This window comes from Aspergillus alliaceus (genome assembly GCF_009176365.1).
Source record: "Aspergillus alliaceus strain CBS 536.65 unplaced genomic scaffold BDW43scaffold_1, whole genome shotgun sequence".
Lineage (NCBI taxonomy): Eukaryota > Fungi > Ascomycota > Eurotiomycetes > Eurotiales > Aspergillaceae > Aspergillus > Aspergillus alliaceus.
The window spans coordinates 694,791-718,637 of NW_022474684.1; the positions used below are offsets into that span (position 1 = coordinate 694,791).

General features: G+C 50.3%; 7 protein-coding genes across 7 annotated transcripts in view; 2 read left to right on the forward strand and 5 right to left on the reverse strand.

The window, feature by feature from the left end:
* Nucleotides 1-672: 672 nt before the first annotated feature.
* On the reverse strand, nt 673-3,548 carry BDW43DRAFT_317690 (putative GAJ protein; the record flags this gene model as incomplete). The annotated part of the gene is made up of 6 exons (XM_032048563.1): nt 673-1,362; nt 1,760-2,037; nt 2,088-2,876; nt 2,935-3,101; nt 3,162-3,367; nt 3,435-3,548. 6 exons carry the CDS (start codon nt 3,546-3,548, stop codon nt 673-675), a joined length of 2,244 nt encoding a protein of 747 aa, XP_031906349.1.
* Nucleotides 3,549-4,486: 938 nt separating this feature from the next.
* On the reverse strand, nt 4,487-5,815 carry BDW43DRAFT_6800 (uncharacterized protein). The gene is made up of 3 exons (XM_032050380.1): nt 5,789-5,815; nt 5,295-5,725; nt 4,487-5,241 (listed from the first exon to the last, which is right to left on the reverse strand). Exons 2-3 carry the CDS (start codon nt 5,437-5,439, stop codon nt 4,667-4,669), a joined length of 720 nt encoding a protein of 239 aa, XP_031906350.1. The 5' UTR covers nt 5,440-5,725; nt 5,789-5,815; the 3' UTR covers nt 4,487-4,666.
* Nucleotides 5,816-7,841: 2,026 nt separating this feature from the next.
* BDW43DRAFT_258375 (ATP-grasp domain-containing protein) lies at nt 7,842-10,373 on the reverse strand. Its single transcript, XM_032039969.1, has 2 exons — nt 10,204-10,373; nt 7,842-10,155 (listed from the first exon to the last, which is right to left on the reverse strand). Exons 1-2 carry the CDS (start codon nt 10,277-10,279, stop codon nt 8,210-8,212), a joined length of 2,022 nt encoding a protein of 673 aa, XP_031906351.1. The 5' UTR covers nt 10,280-10,373; the 3' UTR covers nt 7,842-8,209.
* Nucleotides 10,374-13,939: 3,566 nt separating this feature from the next.
* On the forward strand, nt 13,940-17,818 carry BDW43DRAFT_317693 (ABC transporter ATP-binding protein; the record flags this gene model as incomplete). The annotated part of the gene is made up of 7 exons (XM_032048564.1): nt 13,940-14,134; nt 14,198-15,299; nt 15,352-15,990; nt 16,062-16,209; nt 16,272-16,428; nt 16,467-16,971; nt 17,007-17,818. 7 exons carry the CDS (start codon nt 13,940-13,942, stop codon nt 17,816-17,818), a joined length of 3,558 nt encoding a protein of 1,185 aa, XP_031906352.1.
* Nucleotides 17,819-19,071: 1,253 nt separating this feature from the next.
* Nucleotides 19,072-21,766, forward strand: BDW43DRAFT_305292 (WD repeat protein; the record flags this gene model as incomplete). Its single annotated transcript, XM_032045768.1, has 3 exons — nt 19,072-19,157; nt 20,316-20,531; nt 20,578-21,766. The coding sequence occupies 3 exons, from the start codon at nt 19,072-19,074 to the stop codon at nt 21,764-21,766; spliced, it is 1,491 nt and encodes a 496-aa protein (XP_031906353.1).
* Nucleotides 21,767-21,880: 114 nt separating this feature from the next.
* Nucleotides 21,881-22,276, reverse strand: BDW43DRAFT_295926 (uncharacterized protein; the record flags this gene model as incomplete). Its single annotated transcript, XM_032044135.1, has 1 exon — nt 21,881-22,276. One exon carries the CDS (start codon nt 22,274-22,276, stop codon nt 21,881-21,883), a length of 396 nt encoding a protein of 131 aa, XP_031906354.1.
* Nucleotides 22,277-23,014: 738 nt separating this feature from the next.
* The window catches only part of CweA (putative GPI anchored protein), a gene marked incomplete at both ends in the record, with an annotated part of 3,739 nt that continues 2,906 nt past the window's right edge, over nt 23,015-23,847 (reverse strand). The window contains one exon of the mRNA XM_032044136.1: nt 23,015-23,842. Within this exon, the coding sequence (XP_031906355.1) occupies nt 23,015-23,842 (828 nt within the window). The remainder of the gene's footprint in view (nt 23,843-23,847) is intronic.

A 23,847-nucleotide genomic window follows, 5' to 3' on the forward strand; every position in this document is an offset into this window, starting at 1 on the left:
ATGCCGACCCGGGGCGAAACCGGCACACGACGACGGCGTATTGCTTGTCTTTGCTTAATTTCTGCCTTTTCCGTTCGCTAGCGTGTCCCTCCGGTCTAGAAGGGCATACGCGATAGAAAAGGGAGCCTATGTACAAAACGACGAGTCGGATTGAGGGGGGTGGAGGCGGAGAGGGTCCGAGAGAACAGGCGCAGTCACGAGAGAAGATGACAGGTCCGCATCATTTCCAGAATGTGGGAGAGAGAGCGGCAAAAGGGCTACGAAATTACCCTCAGCCCCGGAAGTACAGATCGCCGGAAGCGAGGGAGAGCGAGGAGGGAGAGGGAGAAGGAGGTGCGAAGGACACGAGCGACGAGAGAGGATGCGGGATGGCGAATCAATCCAACCGACGCGGGGGGCGGTTTTGAGATGAGGGTTCGGGACTCTCGGATTCCGTATGCGCAGGCAGAATAATATCGATAGGTGGGGTAGGGGGAAGAAGGAGTCGAGTTTCGAGGTTGTTGGGAGGTGGAGAGAGAAAAGCGTTCGCGATAAGAAGTTCCAGGCGGAGAAAGTGGAAAAGCCAACGAATTCGCGTGGTCGTCAGTCAAGCTTTTTGTTCTCATGGGCTTTGAGACTTGGCAACCTCCACATCTGTCGGTTTTAAAGTTATATCGCTTGGATTGATTTATTCTACTCCCACTCGCGTAATCCTTCCCCTTCCACATATTCTTCCCCATAACATTCTCGCTGTATTGCCTCAATCACTTCTCGATCCCCCCCGGCCACTTTCTTGATATACCCTTCCAACACGTAGATATTATCCGTCCACATCTCCGCCTCCCGTCGAAACTCTTGCACCTCATCCTTCAACTCCTGAATCCCCTTATTCAATAAATCCCTCTCCCCCTCTTTCTCCCTTGTAGACACTGCCAGCCACTCCGTTCGTAGCCGCCCACATTCGGCGTCCAACTCCGCTTTTTCCCGCATCAACTTCTCTCGCTCACCAGCCTCCAGCGTGGCCTCGTCTTCCTCCTTCTGCCGTTTCCTGACCGCCAATTGTTGGTCCAGTTCCTCGTTACTGCGCCGTACACGATCCACTTCTTTCTGGAGCTCTTCCACCCGTCGTTCCCGTTCCTTCTTTTCCTCTTCAGCGAACGACCAATACCAATTCCCACTGCCAATCTTCTCCATTCGGATCTGTCCCTCATCGGCCAGTTCGTGCAGGTACTCCTTTACTTGCATCCCGTTGATCGAGGCGACCGAGGGGAGCATCTTCTCCAGGTCTTTGAGGGTATGACAGGTCCCCGTGGAGCGAAGGTGGGAGACGATCCGGGCTTGTTTTTCTGCCTTCGTAAGTTTAGGTGGCTGTTCTTCGGTTAGCTTTTTATTTGTAACTGTATTTGTTTGAAAGAGTATGTTATTGGACACACCATGATGCGGGTTATCTAACAATGACTTGTGGGTGAAATGTATCAGGGATACTACTGAAGGGAGACTGACACACACACACACACTTTCTCTGTGAGTAGTTCAGGTTGTAAGACAATCGATGTCAGGTGCGGTCACCTGGTCCGAATTTCAACTCGTGATCTTCTAGATTACATGGAGGAGGGTACCTTGTCCACATACGTCAAAGCAGTCATTACAGTATTCATAGATATAAATTATATAGAGCAGGTCATAAGCCGAAGGTACATACACGAACCACCTACGGAGCGCATCATGGAGTGTGATCCAGCACCCTGAGACTCTAGTCTCAAACCGTCAGCTCCCTCACGCGACCCGGTTCCTTCTGTGTCTCGCTGGCAGGCACGACTTCCTCGACGTGCAGTGCATTAGACAATTCTCGCGCCTTCTCGGTAGCGGCAGCACCGCCGACGATGGCTGTGTCGCCGTCGAAGTAGCGAGCAATTTCTTCCAGTGGGGTGTTACGCGTCTCAATGTAAAAGAACCAGACGACGACCAGCTCGACCCCCAGCCACACACAATAGAAGATGTAGTACTTCCAGCCAAGGTTATCAAGGGCGATGGGGTTGATATATTGGTTGAAAAAGACTGTGAAAGATCAGCAACTAGCATACCCGGGGGTGAAGTCAAGCACTTACGCGCGGCATCAATGCAAAGCCACACGACTGTCATACCCTTGGCACGGATACTATACGGGAGGATCTCCACCGTGTAACCAACCAGAAGGCCGGACCAAGCGATATTGTAGAAACAGTAGTAAATGTAGATCATGGCAACCACCGCATTGGCGGCCGCGGAGGCGTGATTGACCTCATACCGGGCGGAGCAAATGGTCCACACGATGAACGCCACCAGCATACCGGCGGTCGAGATGAGGAAGAGCTTGCGTCGTCCGACCTTGTCCACAAAGAAACACATAGTCACGGCCACGATCAAGTTGAGGATGTTGAGACAGCCGTTGATCAGGTTCTGCTCAACAGAGCTGGTATACCCGATCCGATCAAGGATCTTGGAAATATAATAGGACACGAGCCCGTTTCCGGACCACTGAGAAAACAGACCGGCCGTGATGCAGATGATCATCCGGTGCCGGTTGCCCTTGGTGCGGATCAGTTCCATCCAACTGTTGCTTTCAAGCTCTTTCTCCAGCCGGATTGTCTCTTTTATCTCGTGCATTTCCAGTTGAACCACTTCATCATCTTGATCGCCATTGGCGTGGCAATCCGCCATAACTTTGAGGGCCTGCTCATGCTTGCCTTTGTAGATGAGGAACCGGGGTGACTCGGGGACGAACCAGATGAAAATGACCTGGAGGACCGACGGCGCAGCTTGCACGATTGTTGGGGTTCTCCAAGACCAGTTGTTTGTGATATTGTTTGTCCCAAAAGTAAGCCATGCTGCGACAATGGCACCCAGGTACCATGTTGCTGTACCATGTTAGAGGAAGCGCACGTGTGGGACAAGTAGGGGGGAAACGTGACATACTATTATAAATTGTAGTGAAGATAGCACGATGCTGGGTATGCACCAGCTCAGTGATCAATAGCGGAGAAGCGCCGTGAGCGATGGCGACGCCAAAACCGATCAAAAATCGCGCGGCCAAGAACATGCCGTAATTCGCACTGATGCTCTGCAAAACAACGCCCAGGATCCTAGTCGAATTATGAGCACCGTCGCAGTTGATGTTGATCTCCACCGGCGCTAGAACTTACATGATCAGGCAACCGATCAAAATACCCATCCGGCGTCCCAAAAGATCCGCAATATAAGGCACGACGGGTAAAGCTGCCAGAGATCCCAAAGACATGATGGCACTAAGAATTCCCAGAAGAGAGCCACTCGGATGGTTGAAGTAATCCTGCCAGGGAGGCAGGGTCTGCAGACCGTTCATCATCGATCCATCGTAACCATTTGTGGCCTATTCTCAAATCTCGACATTAGATCTCATCGAAACAGACTATCACTGGTGAGTTCGAACAGCATACCGACGTGAGCACCACGAATCCTAGACAGATATATGTCTTTCTCATTCCAGGATTCTTCCACCATGTCACCGCTGGGAACTGCCGACCGGCAAGTTCGAAGGTGCCCGAACCCATTGTAAATTCAGGGAGGAGCTGGTGGTTTCGCGAATGAGGTCTTTACGCGTGATTTGAAGATACAAGTCCGTACGCTACGATGGTATATTGCATGCGGGGGAGAGTCATCTTAAAAGAGCTACCCAGTAGTACATCGTTTCATCCGGTCATTTTTCCGTCTATCAAATCTAGTCAAGCGCCAGAATCTGATATCAAGCGGCGCGGTACCCCGTATATTGTCCGGCTAAATTGTTCAGGACGCATGATAGCGCGCCCAATTACCTAAGGTTCCTTGAGACACGATAGGGTTGGATCGACTAACATGTTCCCATAAGGCGGAAGGGATCTGGTCTCGACCTCAGTGCAGAGAGACCAGTACACCAAATCTCCACAGGCTCGGCGGGCCGAGAAGAAACATGCCATAGCATGAGATGATTCGTCCAAGGAGATTGCCCAAGGCGCCTTCCCCACACGATGAGAGGTAAGCGTGCTGATTTCAGGCTAATTGTCAAGAAATGCACCCCAGAAATGAGCCAGGAGAAAGCCAAAGGAGGTCTGGGGTTGAAAGGGCCAGTATGGATGCTGTGGCTCAAGCCCGGAGAATTTTAAAGACGGTCTAGTGCCCGGTCCTCCAATCGATATGTGCTTCCAAGCCGGAAAGCGTAAAGGCCAAGCCTTTAGCTTGTGCCTCATGAGACAGTGGAGGGCCACAACTGCCGAGGATACTCGAAAAGATTCGACAAGCGCGATCCAGACCAAGTGGCCGCAGGATCGAAACATGCCATGCTTGATTATGGCAGAATGGATAGCTCAACCACCCCCCTTAGAAGCAGTTTTTACACAATTCGGGTAAATGCCTCATCGCCGTGAGCTGTCATTTGACAGGTGGCACGCCAGTAAAATGCCACAGGTCGTTTCCAAGGCATCATCATTAGGGGTTGGTATGTTTGGAGCCAGGCGCTCATTGGCGGATCAATTGTCAAGGGATCGAAGCGTCCCGAATCACCAACACCCACTGTTGTTATTAAGTGCGTATGGGCCAAATCACGAGACCAATCAATTCCAGGCAAAAAGAAACTACTAATAGCTGGCACGATATATCCACGCAATTGCCACTAGTCGCAGGGAATGTGTTTCGTTCACTCCGCATCCGTAGTCGAAGCTGTCCGAACCAGTCGCTGTTTCTTTGTTCGCTTCTTCCTATGCCTCCTCACGATACTCCCTAGTTCGTCTCCCGAGCTTGCCAAGATACTACTACGACCGGTATTGGCCCTTTTACGGCGGGCGCTCCTTGTCGTCTGGTGCTGGGACTGATCTTCGTCACTTCGTAGCTCTTCTCCCTCCACGAGAACCAGGTCCCCTGTCTCACCCAGGGACTCCTTCGCCATCTCCTCCATCAGTATGCCCATGGCAATCAATGCCGTTTCATCCATGCTCTGGTAATCATCCTGGCCGCGATCCGGAGTCGCGTAGTCGTAGTAATCAGCCGAGTAGGAATGAATAGCCTCTAACAAGTCGGAACTGGGCAGCGGACGCTCAGGCGGGAGAGATTCGTGGGCAAAGTAAAAGTCGTTTTCCTCGTACCGGATGGGTGCATTTTGCCGACGAAAGAGAACTTCTTCCGGACGAACAGGTCGAGAATTGGACGACGCCGTGTCACGGTATCGCGAAGCGAACGGCACTAGTGGGAGGAACCCATGCGCATTTATCCGGCCTAAGATCGATCAGAATGCGCCCTTTGGTTAAAACCCGGATCGGTCGCCAAACCAGCTACAGCATCGTAAACAGTTGCTTGCCGCTTCTGTCGTCTGAAAGAAAGCTCCTCGGAATGATCCTCCTCGGAATTATCCCCCTTCTCCGGAGGTTGGAGGAAAGAGTTTTGACTTAGCGCAAGGGACTTTCCTTGGGACATTAATAATTCGGCGTGTCTGTTGGGTATCCATACGACGGCCCCCAGACCTGTAGCAGATGTCGTTAAGTGTGCTTTGTGGTCGATCAACGCTCATCTGATTCTGTAGGCTGATCACGTGTGGATAATTAAGCTGCTTTCCTGATAAGAGATTTCTTCCTATCATTCAGAAGCGCATGCAGGCGGACGGGACACCTTTGGGTGCATTGACCCGGCAGAATCTTTGAACGTTTTCTGACACCGCCCATGGACTGTTGTATCTTTTGCAGGGTCCATATATACAACCTGTCTACGCTTGGAGCTGGGTATTAGCTAACTTGGATATTTGGTCTTGATTGGACATATCATATACTGGTTGATAAGCCACAGTATGTTGAACTGGTGGAAATAGAGGTGGTCTACTTTCCTAGTAAACGGCCGCTGGTCTAGTTGCGAGGTTCAGGAGGTCTCCCTAGCGCGGATTCCTTCTAGGACCGCCTTCCGCTAAGGGCTTAGTATCTCCTCCCTTATGCATTGGCCAACTGCATTGGCCAACACCTTTTCTATTCCATAGTTCTGTCTCCCATCGCTGTGGAGCTATATGCCCATACACCATTTTCCATGTGAAAAATATCTATGTAGCAGTCCTCTCTTTCTCAGCATCAATCATCCTCAAATAAGACGATTTAATATCACCTGAAACCGAAGTAATAACAGCTTGACCGCAGTGAAACAAGATGGCAGGAGAGCGTTGGTTCAAGTTGGAAATACAAGAGAGGCCTCACCACCGGTTGTATAGCTGTGTGTTGTCTGACTTCTCGAGGTTTTGGTCCGTGTGATGCTCACAAAGGCCCAGTCTCAATCGTGTGATGCTAGGGTACCACTCTTTAGCAGCTTCACCGATAGAACGAAATGACTGTGGGTGGTCTAGATTAGAGCAAGTGACTTGACTACAGCATCATGGTAGTCCAAAGAAGCTTGGTTAACCAAATCTCAACTTAGGATTGTCTCGGAATGTTGGTTAGATAGCCATGACAAGAAGTATACTGCGAGGTAACCGTCTGCTTTCAAGGAAGCTAATACGCGGAAGTTAAAAAGTGCGTCCGATGAGGCAAGCCTTGCCTGTTCTCTTTCGTTTCCCATGGTGTTTACCATAGCAATAATACCGCGCACTACTTCAATATTTAGAAATGGCACAGTCGAGAAATATCCTGTCTCTGTTGACCCCTTACCTAGTATACCCGTGCCCAACCAAATTTATAATCATTGTTACAATTTCTGACTATCATTCTTGGAAGAGTCAACATGCCTTCTAGAAAGCTGACACCTGAAGACAGATGGACCATGTTCCCATCCCTCATATTGAAGTATCATAGCGATTATTTCCTCGATTTCGACATCCATGAAGTTGACAACGCCAAGGGATGCATTCAAGAATACGACACGAATGTCATGGGTCGGTTCAGATGTTATAACGCGGCCAGTCCATCTGATGGCTGGTCTAGCAAGAAAATCGCCACTACCATTCGGATGTATCGTGGAGAAAGATACAAAGCAAGGGGATACCATCCACGCTGTAAGAGTTGCACCAGACTCAGTAGTAGCCCTATTTTGGAGGAAGGTGTATATGCGGAGAGAGTGACATATCATCTAAAAAATGCCGAATGAGATTTATTCGGGCAGGCCCATTTATTCGGGTAGAAGCAACGACCTTCACAACACCGCCATCTAGGTGAGGGTTACAAGGATGGTCATTGTAGCGGCCAGGACTGAAGGTCTCTCTATATATGAGTGAGTGAGCCACATGGATTTGCCCTCCATCAAACCAACTAGTAACAAACGTCTTGTCGAGACAGTGACAAGTTGCACTATGGGCCTTGTTCTGGTGAATATTCAGCACCTATGGAGTGTACTATTTCGATTCTGATAGCATTCACCAAGCGAGTCTGATGAACCTTCTTGATCATTATGTTGATTATAGACGAAAATTACTGCTAGGAATGGATACTCAAACCAAAGACGTCTTTACCTGCTAGCCAAGTCCCACCGTGCATTCATTTCTTGGTGTTGTAGCCACAGCCAAGTGTTACTGACACTTATGGACGTATCGAGATATTCCAACTCTATTCCCATCATCGGATCTGACTTTGGATCTTCGTTTGATACCAGACGTTTATCTCGATGCTCGCAGCAAAAAGTTGTTTTTGATATTTCCATTATCCACACGTGCTTCGCTCCTTCAATGACCTCAGTGATTGTGTAGTATCAAGGCTGTCCAATCTTCAATTTTATAAAAATATCGAATGATTACAGCCGACTGGCTTGCCTACGCCATATAGGCCCCGTTGATGTCTTGCTTACACTCCTTTATATTTTCGTTTACGACCCTAGGCTGCTACTCTTCTGGAGCCATTTCTGAATGACGACGACACGCATGGTCTACAGGAGAATTAGTCAACCGCGATTAAGTTTATTTAGGCGTCTCCATCCAATGGACAGAGACAAATATAGGCTCGTCTATGCAATTCATGTATCACCCGGTCGATACCATCTGCGTATTCATATTCAAGACACTGATAAAAGTCAATGAGAATGTTGAATGTTGATATCGCTATGAAGGTATCTCAACTCATAAATTATTAGGGACCCCTTTCATATAGTGGACAGCTGGCCTGGTTGGCAAGTGCGCACTGCCCTTTCCTTTTAGATCCCCAGGGGTTATAAACCATTGATCTAACGGTATCCCCATCCACCCTCCAACGAGTCCACAACCCTACAAGGACCGAAACCAAGCTCAAATAAACGAATACCTCACCTCCTCCCTAATCTGCCGTGCCAATTCTAACGCTTCCTTCCTCCCCGTCCTCGAATATACATTAAAATATGCCAAGAAAGTATGCTTCCCGGAGCTCGGATGCGCAACCTTCTGTCCCCGTTTGACAAGGCACGCGCACCGACTAATTTGCTTCGCAAGATCCGGTCGTCGAGCAATCAAATCCGCGCATATATCCTCGGAGTCAAAGATCCCTTGAGCCGAAACAGGATAGTCCGCCGGAATAAAGACCATAATGCACGTATACTGGGGACCATGTTTGAAGGGTTGAGACAGGGCTCGGGTGCGAGCTTTGTCGCCCACGGCGAGAAGCAAAGCCAGACCCCAATAGTCGATTCCATAAGTTGATTCGATAATCTGACAGCCGGTCATGCCGAGGGGCCGGGGGTTGATTTCGATAAGCCAGGCTGTTGGGTCCTGGGTAGGTTGAGTGTCTCGGGGATAGAGGTCGATGATCCCGTTCTCGGTTCTATATTCGACTGTTGAGAACTCGATGCGGCCCTCTAGGTGCATGATGCCGTTTGTGAGGCCGAGCTTAAGGAGTATTTCTAGGAAGCTATTGCGGAGGATGTCTATTTCCTTAGAGGGTAGGGAAGAGGGGTATACGCTGTTCAGCTCGTGGAAGTTATGGAGCGAGCCTACGGTGGGGCCGTTGACATCGGCTGACTTGGGGAGGTCGTCGCAGACTTCGAAGAAGAGGACTTCGCCGTCCAGCAGGACCAAATTGACGTCGACTTCTGGGCCGTCGCAGTATTTCTCGATGACGAATTCGGTGCCGTGGCGCGATGTATCGATAGAGTTGACGGCCGCTGTGAGGGCGTCGATGTCATCGACGCGGGATACGCCTTCTGAACTCCAGCCATCACATGGCTTGATGATGAGAGGATAGGGGATAACTGTTTTCTTAGCAATATCGAGCGCTTCGTCTAGGCTCGACGCGCGATAGGCTTCGTGCCCGGCGAATACGCTCGTCAGGTACTTGTTCGTCGCGATTCTGAGCGCCTCTTGCGAGGCGGTCTGAAGGCCCACCTGCGGCGCGGCCTGGGCAATGTACGGCCAAAACGAGTCGGCGAAAGTGACTATACCGTCTACTGGCTTGCCGTAAGCCTTCACGGAGTTGACAATGTGGTCGATTACGTCTTCTTTGGGGGGATTGGTCAAGGGAGTTGGGATGAAAGCTTCGCGCCAGTGGGCGTATTCGGGTCCTTCGAGCCAGTGTCCTGCATTTTCTAGCACGACCAGCTTAATTCCAAGCACTTTTGCGGCATGGTACAGGCCCAGCCCGTCTTCAGGGTGTCCGCTGTTTGCGTCAACGAGCACTAGCGTTCTGCGTTCTGCGAGCTCACGCAATATCCATGGAAAGGAGAGTCTGTTCTCAAGGTCCGATTCCACTACTAGAGATAATGCTTCAAGACTGTGATCTGAGACGGGCTGGGATTCATGATATAGAAGGAGTCCGGCCGTGGCGGCGGAGAAAAGTGCTGCTAGGTCGGGGGTATCGGAAACTGAAATTGCGCAGCCATCGTAGGTCTCAAAGGGCTCTGCAAAGGATACTGCCGTCTCCACATATTGGGAGTCCCGTAGGCGCAGAGGAATAATGTCTGGGCGCACAATATATCCTTTCTGCAAGGGGACGATAAGTTTCGCTACACGCGGACTAGACGCGGTTGTTGCCCGAAGGCATTGCAAGAAGAACTCGAACGCTTTGGGTGAGACAAAGGACTTTGCAGAAATCTCCACTGGGGCATTGTCATCGCTTTGATGGAGGATGTACAGACCATCAAAGTTACTGGGAACCTTGACGACTCTAGATGACGTTACGTGTCGGAAAACGATGTCTATGGACTGCCAGGGATTTTCGGTGGATGGGCTCTTGAGTAGATCCCATGAATATTCCAGTAATAGTGCTGTGCATATTTAGCGGAGGAAAGGTAAGATCAGGGCACGTTCCTTACTCTCATCCTTCTTCGAACGGATATGAACCCTCTGCGAGGTTGCCGTTGAATGGGATACGGGAGTGTAGTATAACATCGGAATATGCTTGTTATCACCACGAACTATGGGCGTCAGTAATGCTGGGGATTTGTATGGAGAAGATAATCTCGTGTTGGTAGGTTAAGACAGACACATCGACTTCAAGGAATAGTTTGGGTAGACCTCATTGTTCTAGTAGTAACTAATATCTGACAGCCAAGCATACTAGGGGCGGGGGTTGCATTTAGCGAACAAAGGGGAATCACCCAGAATCACCTGACCCCTTCCCTTCATTATTAGCCCTAACTGGGCACCGAACCAGACATATATAGTGGCACGGCGTGTGGGAACAAATGTCTTCCCAAAGCCAAAAAAAATGGCCTTCTATCGGCCTTAACCCAATGTATAAGTGTTTCTATGGTGGTCCCAGCCGACCCATGCAACGAAAGGCCGAAATGAGTCGGCTTCCTCCGACCCAAATTCCTCGTTCGGTTTGCCGAAAGTCCGCATGATCAACAATGCGAGGCTTTTCACTAAGTGCACTGGCTTGGCTTCAACCCATTGTAGTGAACTGGCCAAACAATCATTGATGGCATTAACAACGATATGATGTAGTTTGTAGATGTTATCGTATTGTTCTGGTGTATGTTATTAGTAATGGGTTACTAGCTACACCGCCGCTGTCTAGCACGTCATCTACAACTATCAAGCTGCAACGGTCTCTCTATCACCATACGTATCTCGAAAAAGGTATATGATTTCCTTCCTGTGTAGAAATGGAGTCAATCTGTCTTTACACAACCTGCAGAACAGCGCTGGCATTAACACTAACAAGTTTCTCCTGCACTCTACCAACATCAATAGTCTTAGGCAGCTCAAAAGTCCCATCGATCCACCAGTACTACCTTTGTGTCTGCGAATCTGGCATCACGGCTTAGGGAATAGGCCGTTGAGACTGTTGAAAACTTTAGCGTTTATTCTCTGAACTGTAGAGAGTTACCCACGCCCAAAGACACCGGATCCAACGACGAGGATAGATTTAGGCTGAGCCATCTTATGGACAAATAGTTGGATAGTTTATCACAAGGCCAGGTGACGGTCCGCTCCGTATATCGGAGATCCACTTGTTGACGAGAGCCCTATCAAGCTTGAGTGAATTGCTATGAGGCATCTCTTCAAGCACGAATAGTCCATTGGGAATCATATACTCAGGTAGTCGGGTCGACAGAGAGCTTTTGACCTGTGAGATAGCTAGGCCGGCATCATGTCGTATAGAGAGCTACCCCCGCGTCGTGGGGGTTGCTGCGTCCGCTGCATTAAGTAACTGCTACTAATCTGTCTTTAAAATGGCCCTTCTTGACCAGAGTGACCATACATGAGACGATTCCAGGTAAGCTGCTCAAGTGGTGTTCAATTTCTTTAAGCTCGATACGTTGACCATGGTATTTGACTTGATCGTCAGTACGACCAACGTATTCTACTCTGCCATCCAGAGTGTCGATACTGTAACGAAGCAGGTCGCCCGTCTTATAAAATCGCCTCATGGGCGTGTCCAGACTAAACGACCAAGTAGGATTCTCAATCACGGCAGCGTCAGTCCTGTCAGCATTGTAAATATACTCTCGAAGCAAGCTTGGTCCGCCAACTACTAGTTTCCCGACGGCTCCAAGTGGGACTAGTTTATCATGGTTGTTGGAGTTAATAAGCATGCAAATTGAATAGTCCAATGCATAGCCAAGAATCTCTGGTCGGTCTGCCACATTTCCGGTATTACAAGGCCCCGTCTCTGCCGGCCCGTAGCTCTGGCTAAGAGAGAGTCCCTCGACCGCGGACCATTTCTGAACGATATCATCCCTCAGAGCCTCTCCGCCGAAAATAAGAGTCCTGAGTGTCGGAAATGTAGCCGGTTCCAGTAAGTTGGCGAGTGTTGGAGTGATGAGCACCAAGGTAACATTATACTCTGTGCAAAACTTTTGCGAGGTTGAACCTTCGATCTTCTTCATTTGGGATGCAGATGCAGCCATGGAATGTCGAGGTTGTGAAGATATCCGTCATAAATATATCCCATGTCGATGCCGTAAATTGCAGGGTTCTGGCTCCATGATACTGGAACGCTCTTCCCTCTGCCACCCAGCGGGTCGATACTGCACCGTGCTGGATTACAATGCCTTTAGGCTTTCCTGTTGAACCTGAGGTGAAGATTAACATGGCAGGATCTGGATCTTCAGGCTGAACTTGGGGCAATTCTGTGCTAACTCCGAAGGTATCTTCTAAGCTCTCAACGGTATTCGAGGAGATTGTCAGAACGGTCTCAACCAAGTTTGCGAAGGTCAACGCCTGAGATACAGAGGCAACGACCATACTTGCACGTGTCTCTCTAACTATCTCCTGAACTCGCGCCTGTGGCTGAGATGGGTCAATCGGGACAATTGCTCCACCGGCTTTCAGAATACCCAAAACGGCAACAACCGTATACACACTTTTCTCAAACGAGAACGGAACATATTGGCCAACCCTCACCCCTTTGCGCACTAGTTGACTTGCCACATTGGTTGACAGTCTGTCCAACTCTGCGTACGTAAGGGATCCATCCCATGCTTGCACTGCTGTCGCACGAGGGACGGCACGAACGGACTCCTGGAAGAGTTGATGTAAGCACAACTGACCCTCAAAAAGCGGAGCTGGTAGGAAAGAACGGATTGCCCTCAGGTCCGCTTTGCTGATGAAGCTCTTTCCCAGCTCTTGGAGATCTGTGCTCCTAACACTGGCATTGACCTCGAGGAGTGTGCTCCACAAAGCCGATGCGAATTTGTGAGGCACCAATGACTGTTTGGCATACAGACGAAGGTCCCCCGCACCTTCTTCCGACCAGTGAAGGACATAGCTGAAGCCATTGTTGAAGTTGTAAATGTCCGTGAGGTTGACCGCGGTGTTGACCTTATTGCCGTGCTCCGAGGGAAGGAAAGCCGTGAATTGTAGTTGATGGCCGTTGCTTTGCGTAGACCAGCGTGAGACCACTAGCTGCATTGATTCTGCATCGGGCTATTTGCCAGTAACTGCAAAGGCGACTGATTCTGACACCGTATATGAATGTAACAGGATGGCCCAAGTCTTGATCAGGGCATTTTGTTTATCTGCCATGGACTTGGGCCGATCAATAGATGCGTAGGACAGAGATTTTGCTAATCCGGACCGGGAGTACTTTGGATCGGATCTTTTGGCTAGAGTCGGCAAATGTGTGGATGGGACATCATTGCCAAAGACGTCTCTTGGACGCGATAGCTGGCGTTTCTCTTTGTTCTTGATGTCCGCGATAGCCATATCGACATCATCGATATCTAGTCGTGGTTCTTGGAAACATGTTTTGCACAAGTCGCGTCAAATGATTGGTGAATGGCACTGCAGGCATTACGACGCTATTGAGGGGAACCTGGCCATTTCCCACGGTCTTTTAAACGTATTCCGAGGGGGTGAGATGTATGGTAGCAAAACATTCGGTCGATCAAGTGAGCCGGAGTATGTATATCGGGGTTCGGGGTGGAGAAGATTCCTTTCGGAAGGGGTGACTTTCGGCCAATCGCAGATCACTCTGCAGATCACATCATCCTCTGTAACCCTAACAGCTCTTTAATTAGGGAGACGACCCTTTCTCCCTCGTCTTCTCTATATGCTCTTTCACGCCGGTTCAATTGTGGTCGACGCGAGTAATACGCCCTGATGGCCTCCCAGCAAGATGAGGCTCGCTGCGACGAGCGCAAGCGAGCCATTCTGGACCGGCAGTTGAATGGTATTCAAAGTCAAGAAAAGCAGAGTATAAACGTGTTTGCGTACGCGACGTTGGCAGACAAGATCATATTGTCCGTCAGTTCAGCATGCGCTATCTTCGCAGGCGCCCTGAATCCTCTAGTTCCGGTAGGTGTATACCAACGATCGTAGTGGAACGGAGTGTAGTAACTCATTCATATTGTGCGACAGGTCATCTACGGTCTTCTCGTCAGCGTGTTCAATGGTTTCACCGCAGGGACTGTCACTGAGGGCGAATTGCGCTCGAAACTATCCACATTCAATCTCTATTACGTCTACCTCAGCATCGGTCTCTTCGTTTTCCACTATGTAGCCACGGTCGGATTTTACTACTCCGGCGACCACATGGCGCGAGCGCTGCGCACGGCGTACCTGTCTGCAATCATGCGCCAGAACATGGCATTTTTCGACCTATTAGAGCCGGGCGAGATAACAAATCGCACCATGTCAGATATGGGCACAGTTCAAGAAGCAGTGACAAGCAAGATCTCAGTACTGCTGAGCGCGATTGCGACTTTCTATGCTGCGTTCGCCGTGGCATTTATCATGTATTGGAAGACGGCATTGATCATGAGTCCCTTCTTCGTTGCAATGGGTGCCTCCGCAAGTATTGGTGGTGCATATTCGGTTAAGTACCACAAGAGGGCAATGAAGTTGTACAGCCAGGCCTCGGGAGTCGCCGAGGAGGCCATCAGCGCCATCAGGTATGTTACCGCATTCGGGATCCAAGGACTCCTCTCCCAACGTTATCTGTCAGTGCTGGAGCAGGTGGCAGAGGTCAATAGCAAAGCGGAAAATATTGTGGCGGCCTTGATTGCGTGGATGAATGCCATGCCATGTCTTCTCTACGCGCTTTCTTTTTGGGCCGGTTCCAAATTCCTAGTCAAAGGTGAGGTATCCGGGGCAGAAATTACTGCAACGACGTTAGCCGTGACGATTGGGCCATTTGCCATTATTCGAATTGCGCCGTCAGCTCAGGCGCTTACTTCCGGGGTAGCAATTGCCGGGGAGGTGCTAAAGGCCATCGCGAGACGGTCTCCTCAGGATCTACTGACCGAGGACGGGCAACAGCCGCCAGGCATGGTGGGCAATGTCCAGTTAGACGAGGTCGGATTAGTATACCCGTCTCGAGACGATGTGAAAGTATTGAAGAATGTAACCCTGACCTGCGCAGCAATGAAAAAGACTGCGATTGTAGGTCCATCCGGAAGCGGGAAGAGCAGTATCCTGGGACTAGTGGAACGATTTTACGAGCCAACGAGTGGCACAGTCAGTAGGTAGCCTTTCAATACTCCGTGAGAATATTTATGGCTAACTCAGCACAGTGCTTGACGGACGAGATGTTCAAACGCTTAACCTTCGCTGGCTGCGCCGCCAACTCGCCCTTGTTGATCAAAACCCGGTGCTCTTCAATGCATCCATATTCGAAAATATACAATACGGTTGCTCTGGCACTCTAGATCGACTATCCGAAGCCGAAAAGTACCAAAAAGTAACAGAGGCGTCCAAGAAGGCCAATGCACACGACTTCATCATGGCACTTCCTGACGGCTACCAAGCCCAAGTAGGTGAAAAGGGTCTCCAGCTTTCTGGGGGCCAAAGGCAAAGAATTGCCATCGCCCGTGCCCTAATCAAAGATCCGAAGATCCTGCTTCTAGATGAAGCTACATCGGCGTTGGACTCTAAATCTGAAGCGACGGTGCAGGCAGCGCTAGATGGGGCTTCGGAGCATCGCACTACCATTATCATCGCGCATAGGCTGTCAACGATCCGGAATGCCGATAAGATCATTGTCCTTGCCGAAGGAAGGGTTGTAGAGGAAGGAAGTCACAATGAACTCATTGCGCGGAATGGGGTCTATGCATCTTTGGTACAAAAACAACAGATTGAGGATACGAAAAAGGGCACGGCAACAGATGCAACAAGGCTCTCCGTTGATGGGGTGCATAGCACTACATCTAAGAGTACCGTCAATCGTCTGAATGAGAAGGATATACACAGGGTGCAAACCAACGAGCTTGCCACCCCTCGACAGATCGAGCAGAAACAACAACAGGAAAATATGTACACCAACCAAGCGCAAAACAAACCCTATCCTTCATTGGGCGCATGAGCAGGACCGACTGGAAATTGCTACTTTTCGGGTTGATATGCGCGCTACTTGCAGGCGCAGGGATCCCAGTGTGCGTATCTTTTGTCCTATTCAGATCTCAACAGCTATATTTTGACTGATAAGTCAATGCAGTCAAGCAGTATTCTTCGCCGAGCTCTTGACTGTGATTGGCTATCCTCCTTCTCAGTATGGGCAGCTCAAACACCAAGTCACCGTGTGGTCCGGGGTTTATGTCGCCCTGGCAGGTGCCGCTTTCATTTCCTGGATGGGTGTGGAGGTGACGAGCCAGGTAATAGGCCGAGCGCACTTTCCAGTGTGCTATCAAAGAGTACCGACGATCTAGCGGGAATGGGTGGACCCGTTATTGGGGGAATCCTTACCTTCATTGCGACCATTCTTGGCGGGATCGTACTGTCCCTGGCCGTGGGTTGGAAGTTAGCACTTGTATGCACTGCAACGATACCTGTCGTTGTGGTCTGTGGCTGGCTCCGCTTGCAAGTCCTAGCGGCATTCGACACCAAAATCAGACATAGCGGACTGGACTCCGCAGCGTACGCCGGCGAGCTGGTTCGCTCGGTACGTACGGTCGCCTCTCTTGGGCTGGAGGAATATGCGCTGGCACGCTACGACGGCTTTGTAACCAAACAAGCGGCTAAGTCCCTTCGCTCGATACTCGTTGCATCTGCTCTGTACGCCGCTTCGCAGTCCATTGTATATCTGTGTGCAGCACTGGGGTTCTGGTATGGTGGCACTCTTATTGCAAACCGTGAATATTCCGAGTTTCAAGTGTATATCTGTTTCGTTAGTCTTATTTCGGGGCACAAATTGCTGGGTCCATATTCACATATGCTCCCGATGCAAGCAAAGCGATGCATGCGAGTCAAGAGCTCCAAATGATCATAGATTTGAAACCTACAATCAACAATGCATCACAAGGGTTGATCACTTCCACCGGATACAACGACGTGAAGGGCGGTCATCATCAAGATATCAACGCTTGTCGGATTGAGTTCGAAAATGTAGTCTTTTCCTACCCATCCAGACCTACCAGGCGGGCTCTGGACAATCTTAGCATTACAGTCGAACCGAGCCAAACACTCGCCCTCGTCGGCCAAAGCGGAAGCGGAAAGAGTACGTGTGTTTCGCTACTCGAGCGATTCTACGAGCCAGACCAAGGCCGCATTCTCATCGATGGACAGGACATCCGCCAACGAGATGTAGACGAACATCGTCGAACCATATCACTCGTCAGCCAAGAGACCGTTATGTTTTCGGGTACTATCAGGGAGAACATCGCCATCGGCTTGGCGGGAGAGGAAGTGAGCGACGATAATATTCTAGCCGCTTGCAAACAAGCCAATATCCTTGAATTTGTAGAGTCACTCCCTGACGGGCTGTCCACGCTTGTCGGCACTGGTGGCAGCATGCTGAGTGGAGGTCAGAAGCAGCGCATTGCCATAGCGCGGGCCTTCCTTCGGAGACCGAAGATACTGTTACTCGGCGAGGCCACCTCCGCACTCGACACCGAGTCTGAAGCCATTGTTCAAGCGGCCATGGATGCAATCCGAAAGGATCGAATCACCATCATGGTGGCCCACCGGCTGAGCACCATCCGCAATGCAGATGTTATTTGCGTACTGCAGGATGGAGCTCTGGTGAGGGAAGCCATGAACAGCTAATGGAACGGCGAGGGCGATATTGGGAAATGGTGGGTATGCAGAATTTGCACTAGGACTCACAATATCAATATTATTTTACGAGCACTCTCTTAATCCCTTATGACCGATCTCGTTTGTATAAGATCAGACATACTAATATAATTTAAGCCCGGAGCTTCTATTGCTCCGCGTTCTCTCTCTTATTTCCATAAACGTTTTAGTACACAGTGTATTAAATGCTGAATAATTCTTCCTATGCTAAGGGTACACGCAATATTCTTGTCAGCTCATTTCAAGCCCATTAACTGGTAGGTGATATAGCATGCATTATATGGTTCTGCTAATTTTATCTGCACACAATTATCATGGCACCACCCAGATAGCCAATGGAGCATAGAAAAGGGCTATAAATAAAGGGAATGGTCGAGACAAAGGAAGGAAAAGAAGCAGTAGCCATAGAGAATAGAAAGTACAGGCCCGTAGGTTTCCTCCACGTAGTTATACGAGACATGGAAACAATTGGGATTCCCCAGCAAAGGTTCATTGACCGACAATCATACGATAAAGCGTAATTCTACAACCCAGGTTTACTTCTGTGGTGAAGCTGTTGATAGGTGTGGCCGGCTCCGATTTCCTTCGTCTCAAAGACAAGTATCCTTTCGAATCAAGACGCCGACCACGGACATCACCTCTGTGGCGGGCTGCTCCTGGAGCCACACCCGCAGAGCGAACAGCGGCATCGAGGGCCTCCCTCATCTCAGCGGCAAAGGCAAACCACTCAAAATGGCGGCGTGCCACCAAGCCCGCGTCCGCCTGCGAGGAGGCATATGCAAATTCAGCATCGAATAATAACAGGAATGGGAAAGGGATATCCCTTCCCAGCACACAGTGGCGGTGACCACCTACACATCGCAGACAGGCCCGGCGGCCTGAAAAGACCACACAGACGACCCATTCCTCCGCAGGGGCCGAACCGCAATGACATAGGCACCGCAGGCACCACCCCTCACCATTTTCAGGCGGGGGGGGAGACTGCATCCTCTTCCTCCATAGGGGTGGACTGGGGGTCTCTTCCTCCCCAGAAGGGGAGGGGCAGCAGGAGACACATCCTCCTTAGGAGGAGGGGACGGCGATGGCGTAGGGGCCAGACTGATACCAACCTTACCCAGTATGCTCACAGATTGCCCCCCTTTGCGTACTGTCTAACGGTCCACTGCCAATAAGATAGTTGGTAGACATTTATGGGGGTCATTTGTAGCTCCAAATGAGCAAAAATGGACTATTCACACCGTGACGCTGTGGATGCATGTTTCAAGACACTGATGCGAATCAACCCTACCTCTCTCAGCAAGGTTTTCGCGTACGGCCATTGTTAAAGCAGTGGGAACGTTGGAAGAGGGGCCTTCGTCCACAGAAACGGAGCTCCGGAAAATAAAGGCGAGCTTCGACGATGATATCAGTTATTTTGCCAAAGATACGACTCTTCTCTCTAGAATGACCAGGAAGTCGGGTGGTTTGTTGGATATTCGGTAAAGTCTCAGAAGATCCTCCATGAAGCCGAGATCCTCCTGTTCTCGGGTCCTCTTCGATAGCGACCACCACAATATGGGTCAAAATCTTCCAACAATTTCCAGTATTGCTTCATAGATCTCCCTCTGAGCTTGGTATTATCGACCCGTTTACTTTTGGCGTATCTATTGCCTCGCCGGCTCTCCGGAACGAGTACCGCCAAAGCTGTTTCGAAGTGGAGGACGGTCGCTTGAGAACGTCAGACCATCTTGCGCGCACAGGACTTGAAGGCAAGAATCCGGATGCATCGTGTAGCTCAGTCAGGCGTCAAATGGTTTACAATGTAGAACATGCTGACGAGGAAAGTGTACGAACTTATGATTCACATTATATCCTGTCTAATGATAATGAATACTCTACGTATATTCACCCCTCAAAGATCAGCTAAATAACGTCACCTAATACGCAGACAACCGCCTCCAGGACCTGGAGTGCCTTTTATTGAGTGAGAGCATGTATTTAAGAGGAACGAGGTTCCACCCAAAATCTTCATCCTAGCAAGAAATGACAACACCTCCGTAACCCACGAGTATTACGATGTCTACGCCTATTTTACTCGAAGCCTCGTAAAGACAGAGTTAGCAAGGAGAAATTAGAATATTAAAATATAGATGTTGATGTCAGAGCCGATTGGCTCAGAGCTATAAGGGCTTCCTTTGTCCCTTGGATAGCTGGACCTATGATATCTCTTCCACATATCCGAGCTATATAGCTCTGTCAATATACATTAAATCGATACAATTACTCTTTCGATTATTCTGTATTTTTCTAGTTAAGAAGTAGTAGTTTAAAACTAGGTGGATCAACTTAAAGCCGGTGGAAATACATTTCTCCGGCCTATATCAATCAATCAACCAGATAAGATGAGATGAGATCAGATCAGATCCGAGCAACAATCAGCAACCCTCATTGACACCCCCTGATGAATGAATGCTTATCTTCTGAATAGGACCCTTGGGTCCATAAGTCCACATACCTTCCATGTTGCCCAAACTACTCAGCTCATTCACCACCTCGAACCAGTCCCGGGCATCCGTTTCTCCAGTCGCCAGGACGCCAGACAGTCCAACAACCCGGTCGATGTACACTTGAACTCCGATGGCGAGCTCTATGCTCATAGAGCCGGGGTAAATGTGCTTGCGATCGATCATTATGACGGACGATTGTATGTCCCCAGCTCCTGCCGTCTACTATAGTGCTAAGTAGAGCAGTTTGGTCTCTGGTGGCGCCGACCCCTCGATCCATCTATGGGACTTGGAAAGCAGAGGCTCAGAACTTGGCCATGTCCATACATCTGTCGCCTCAGTCACTAAATTGTCGCATGAAGACGCGCATACGCACGCTATTACCTCGGTATCGATATACCCATTTGACCCCGCGCCGTCGACCATACTCACAACGTCGCGCGATTGTACGCTCAAACTGTCAGCTCTCGAGCCAGCCGCCATCACACCGGTACATACCTTCAACCTCGACTGCACACCGTACTCCCACTCCCTATCACCCCACCCCGCATCACCGCTCCTCATCGCGGTCGGAACAGCCGAGAAGCCAGTGCGACTACTGGACCTACGCTCAGGACTATCCACCCACGGCCTACCCGGCCATTCCTCCTCAGTCCTATCGGTCTCTTGGGCCCCCCATCGACCCCACATCCTAGCCTCGGCGTCTGAAGATAACAGAGTAATTCTCTTCGACATCCGCCGCGGAGGCCACAACTCCGCCATCGCGACCCTGGATATGGACGACGCAGTCGGCCTCGTGCCGCCCCGCAGCGCACCACCAAACTACCAAAGCCGTCCGGCCTTCTCCCCACACGCGCGCGCACACAACGGCGCTGTAACGGGCGTGCGCTGGACCTCTACCGGCTCACACTTGGTAACAGCAGGGCAGGACGCGCGGATCCGCGTCTGGGACGCATCAACGGGCGCAAATACACTGGTCCATTTCGGCCCGCGGGTCCGCAACGCCGTGTCCTCCCATCTGGCTGAAAGAGTGCCTTTACTCTTGCCAAAGGGTGTCATGGGTCCCGGGCAGGAGACGCTCCTGTGGCCCAATTTCAACGATACCGATGACCGCGGCGAGATCTTCATGTTTGAGCTCCGTGAGGGGACGTTCGTTAAGCGGCTTAAGGTGCCCGGTCTCATGGTTGGGCAGCAGGGTGTTCTTGGACGCCCTACTGCTCTCAGTGCGGCACGGGTTAACTCGCTCGTGTGGCGGGGCAATGGGGCGTCGGGCGAGGGTATGGAGATGTTCTCTGCTCATGGGGATGGGACAATTCGCGCCTGGGTATCGCGGGAACCGGAGGGAGAACCGGATGAAAGCGAAGAAGCCGAGCAAGCGGATCGGAAACGCAAACGGGATGTCCTGGAAGAGATATACAAGGGTTTCATGCAATAATCATTTTTCTATATACTACACGTAACACGAAATAATAAATCACCAGAATATAGATACCCTAACAATATTTAATATAATACACAACTACACCCAATCCAACCCAAACTCAAAGAGTCACTCCTCATCCTCAACATTCCTCTCAAATCCACTCCGATTCAACTGCGCATGCTTCAAATTCCGCGTATCCCCCTTCGCACCAGGATCGTTCGTCCCAGTCTGATTCCACTTCGATTCCACCTCTGCCGGCAGAGTATCCCCCGTGCCGGTAATCACCTCTCCGGAAAGTCCCATATCCTTCGGACCCCGGGGCAGTCCGGTGTCATTATCGGCCGCGAAGGCAGCAGAAGGGCCGCCGAGGCCCTGGTTATCGAAGTCTCTGTTCCCGGATCGTTGTTCGGGGCGCGCGACGGAGGGAAGGGTGTTTTGTTTGCCGGCATCGTTAGGGATGGATGTGCCCTGGGGGGCCATTTCGGAGAGGGTGCCGCCGCGGTGAGGGTCTGATGAGGACATTTTGATTGTAGATTTTTTGAGGTTTGGTAAGTTTTGGTTTTGAAAGTTGTGATGGGATGAATTTGTACGATGATCAAGGGTTAGATAGTTCTGTAGATCTGTGCTGTTACGAGGCTATATATGATTGATGTTGGCATAAGTGATGTCACTTGTTTCCAGTTCTAGATTGTGGGTGATGATGGGGTTATGATATCAGCCTCGGAGCATCACCGAATGGTTATGCAATTGGGGCTTTTGGAAACTGGGTTGACTTCATAATTGCTCTCAGGTTTTGCTCTACTGCGCAATAATTTGAAAACGAGGCGAGAAGGGAGGGTGCCTTACTCCGTAGACAATTTTGCAAGATGGTATAGTAGGGTATGATCCGTGCACGTGCCCTGTTACTGTTTAAGGCGGTTAAGGTCTAGCAGTGGGGACCCTGTCTTAGGCATCTGTTACTACATCCCTAGAGAAGCACTCTGATTGACACAATCACAAGGGGAAAGGAGTCTATTAAAGTGCCATTGGCGTATATAAAACGTCCCAAGCACAGAAAGATACATTATCGATATGAAATGAAATTAAATAGAAGATAAATTAACATTCATTAACAATTATTTCATCACAAGCGCAGTGTTTAAACGAGAGACATGGGCATGCATGGATCCAACATTGGACTCAAAACACAACAATTACAGAACATTATGCCTCAATCGTAGGCTCCAAGAACAGAAAATAAACTCCAAAAGTCCACACCTTTTACAACACGTATGCCAAGAGACCCATCACACCGCAGAACAGGGATATAACACCCACACTAGGCGAGAAATGAGTAGCACCACCGGTGAACATGACACCCTGAGAAGAGGGCGAGGGAGTAGCATGGCTGTATCCAGCATGGGAAGTGTGCTGCTCAGCGTCAACGCCGACTGGAATGTGAGCCGCCGGTGTGCTAGATGCATGTGATTCTCCAGCTCCCAACCCATTGCTCGACGGCATCGGGACGTAGACAGGGACCTTATGGAAGGAAGAGGCATGAGCGACGGTGAGCGTCGAGGTTAGGACCATGTGAGCGTTGGATGCGGATGGCGTGTCATGCACGGCGAGGGTGGGGGCGGGTGCATGAGCGTTCGAACCCTGGGCAATATGCGCAAGAGTCGTGGGCGATGGCACATCAAAATCGGACCCGTCGTTACCACTGGGCTGAGCATGGCCATATGCCTGACTAGAAGCCGGCGCATGTGGATTGGTGCTATCAGGACCTTCTGAGTGGAGGGCGTCGACACCGGTGGGACTCTCGCCCTGGCTCGGTGCAGCGTGCGAAGAGTCCTCGTCTTCGTGACCGTGGGGCGTAGGAGTCTTCGCCTGCTGCACATGCTCGTCTTCATGCTGAGGCTGAGGATCATGCTGAGTCTCATGTTGAGGCAGAGGTTGATTCTGAGGCTGATTCTGAGGCTCATGCTGAGGCTGAGGATCATGCTGAGGATCATGTTGAGACTGAGGATCATGCTGAGGCTCATGTTGAGGCTGAGGTTGGTGCTGGGGCTCATGTTGAGGCTGAGGATCATGCTGAGGCTCATGTTGAGGCTGAG

Coding starts and splice junctions, on each gene's coding strand:
- BDW43DRAFT_6800 (XM_032050380.1), bottom strand. CDS start 5,439: ATGTCCCAAGGAAAGTCCCTTGCGCTAAGTCAAAACTCTTTCCTCCAA. Junction 5,242..5,294: donor TGTTTACGATGCTGTAGCTG/GTTTGGCGACCG, acceptor GATCGATCTTAG/GCCGGATAAATGCGCATGGG.
- BDW43DRAFT_258375 (XM_032039969.1), bottom strand. CDS start 10,279: ATGTTATACTACACTCCCGTATCCCATTCAACGGCAACCTCGCAGAGG. Junction 10,156..10,203: donor CCGTTCGAAGAAGGATGAGA/GTAAGGAACGTG, acceptor AAATATGCACAG/CACTATTACTGGAATATTCA.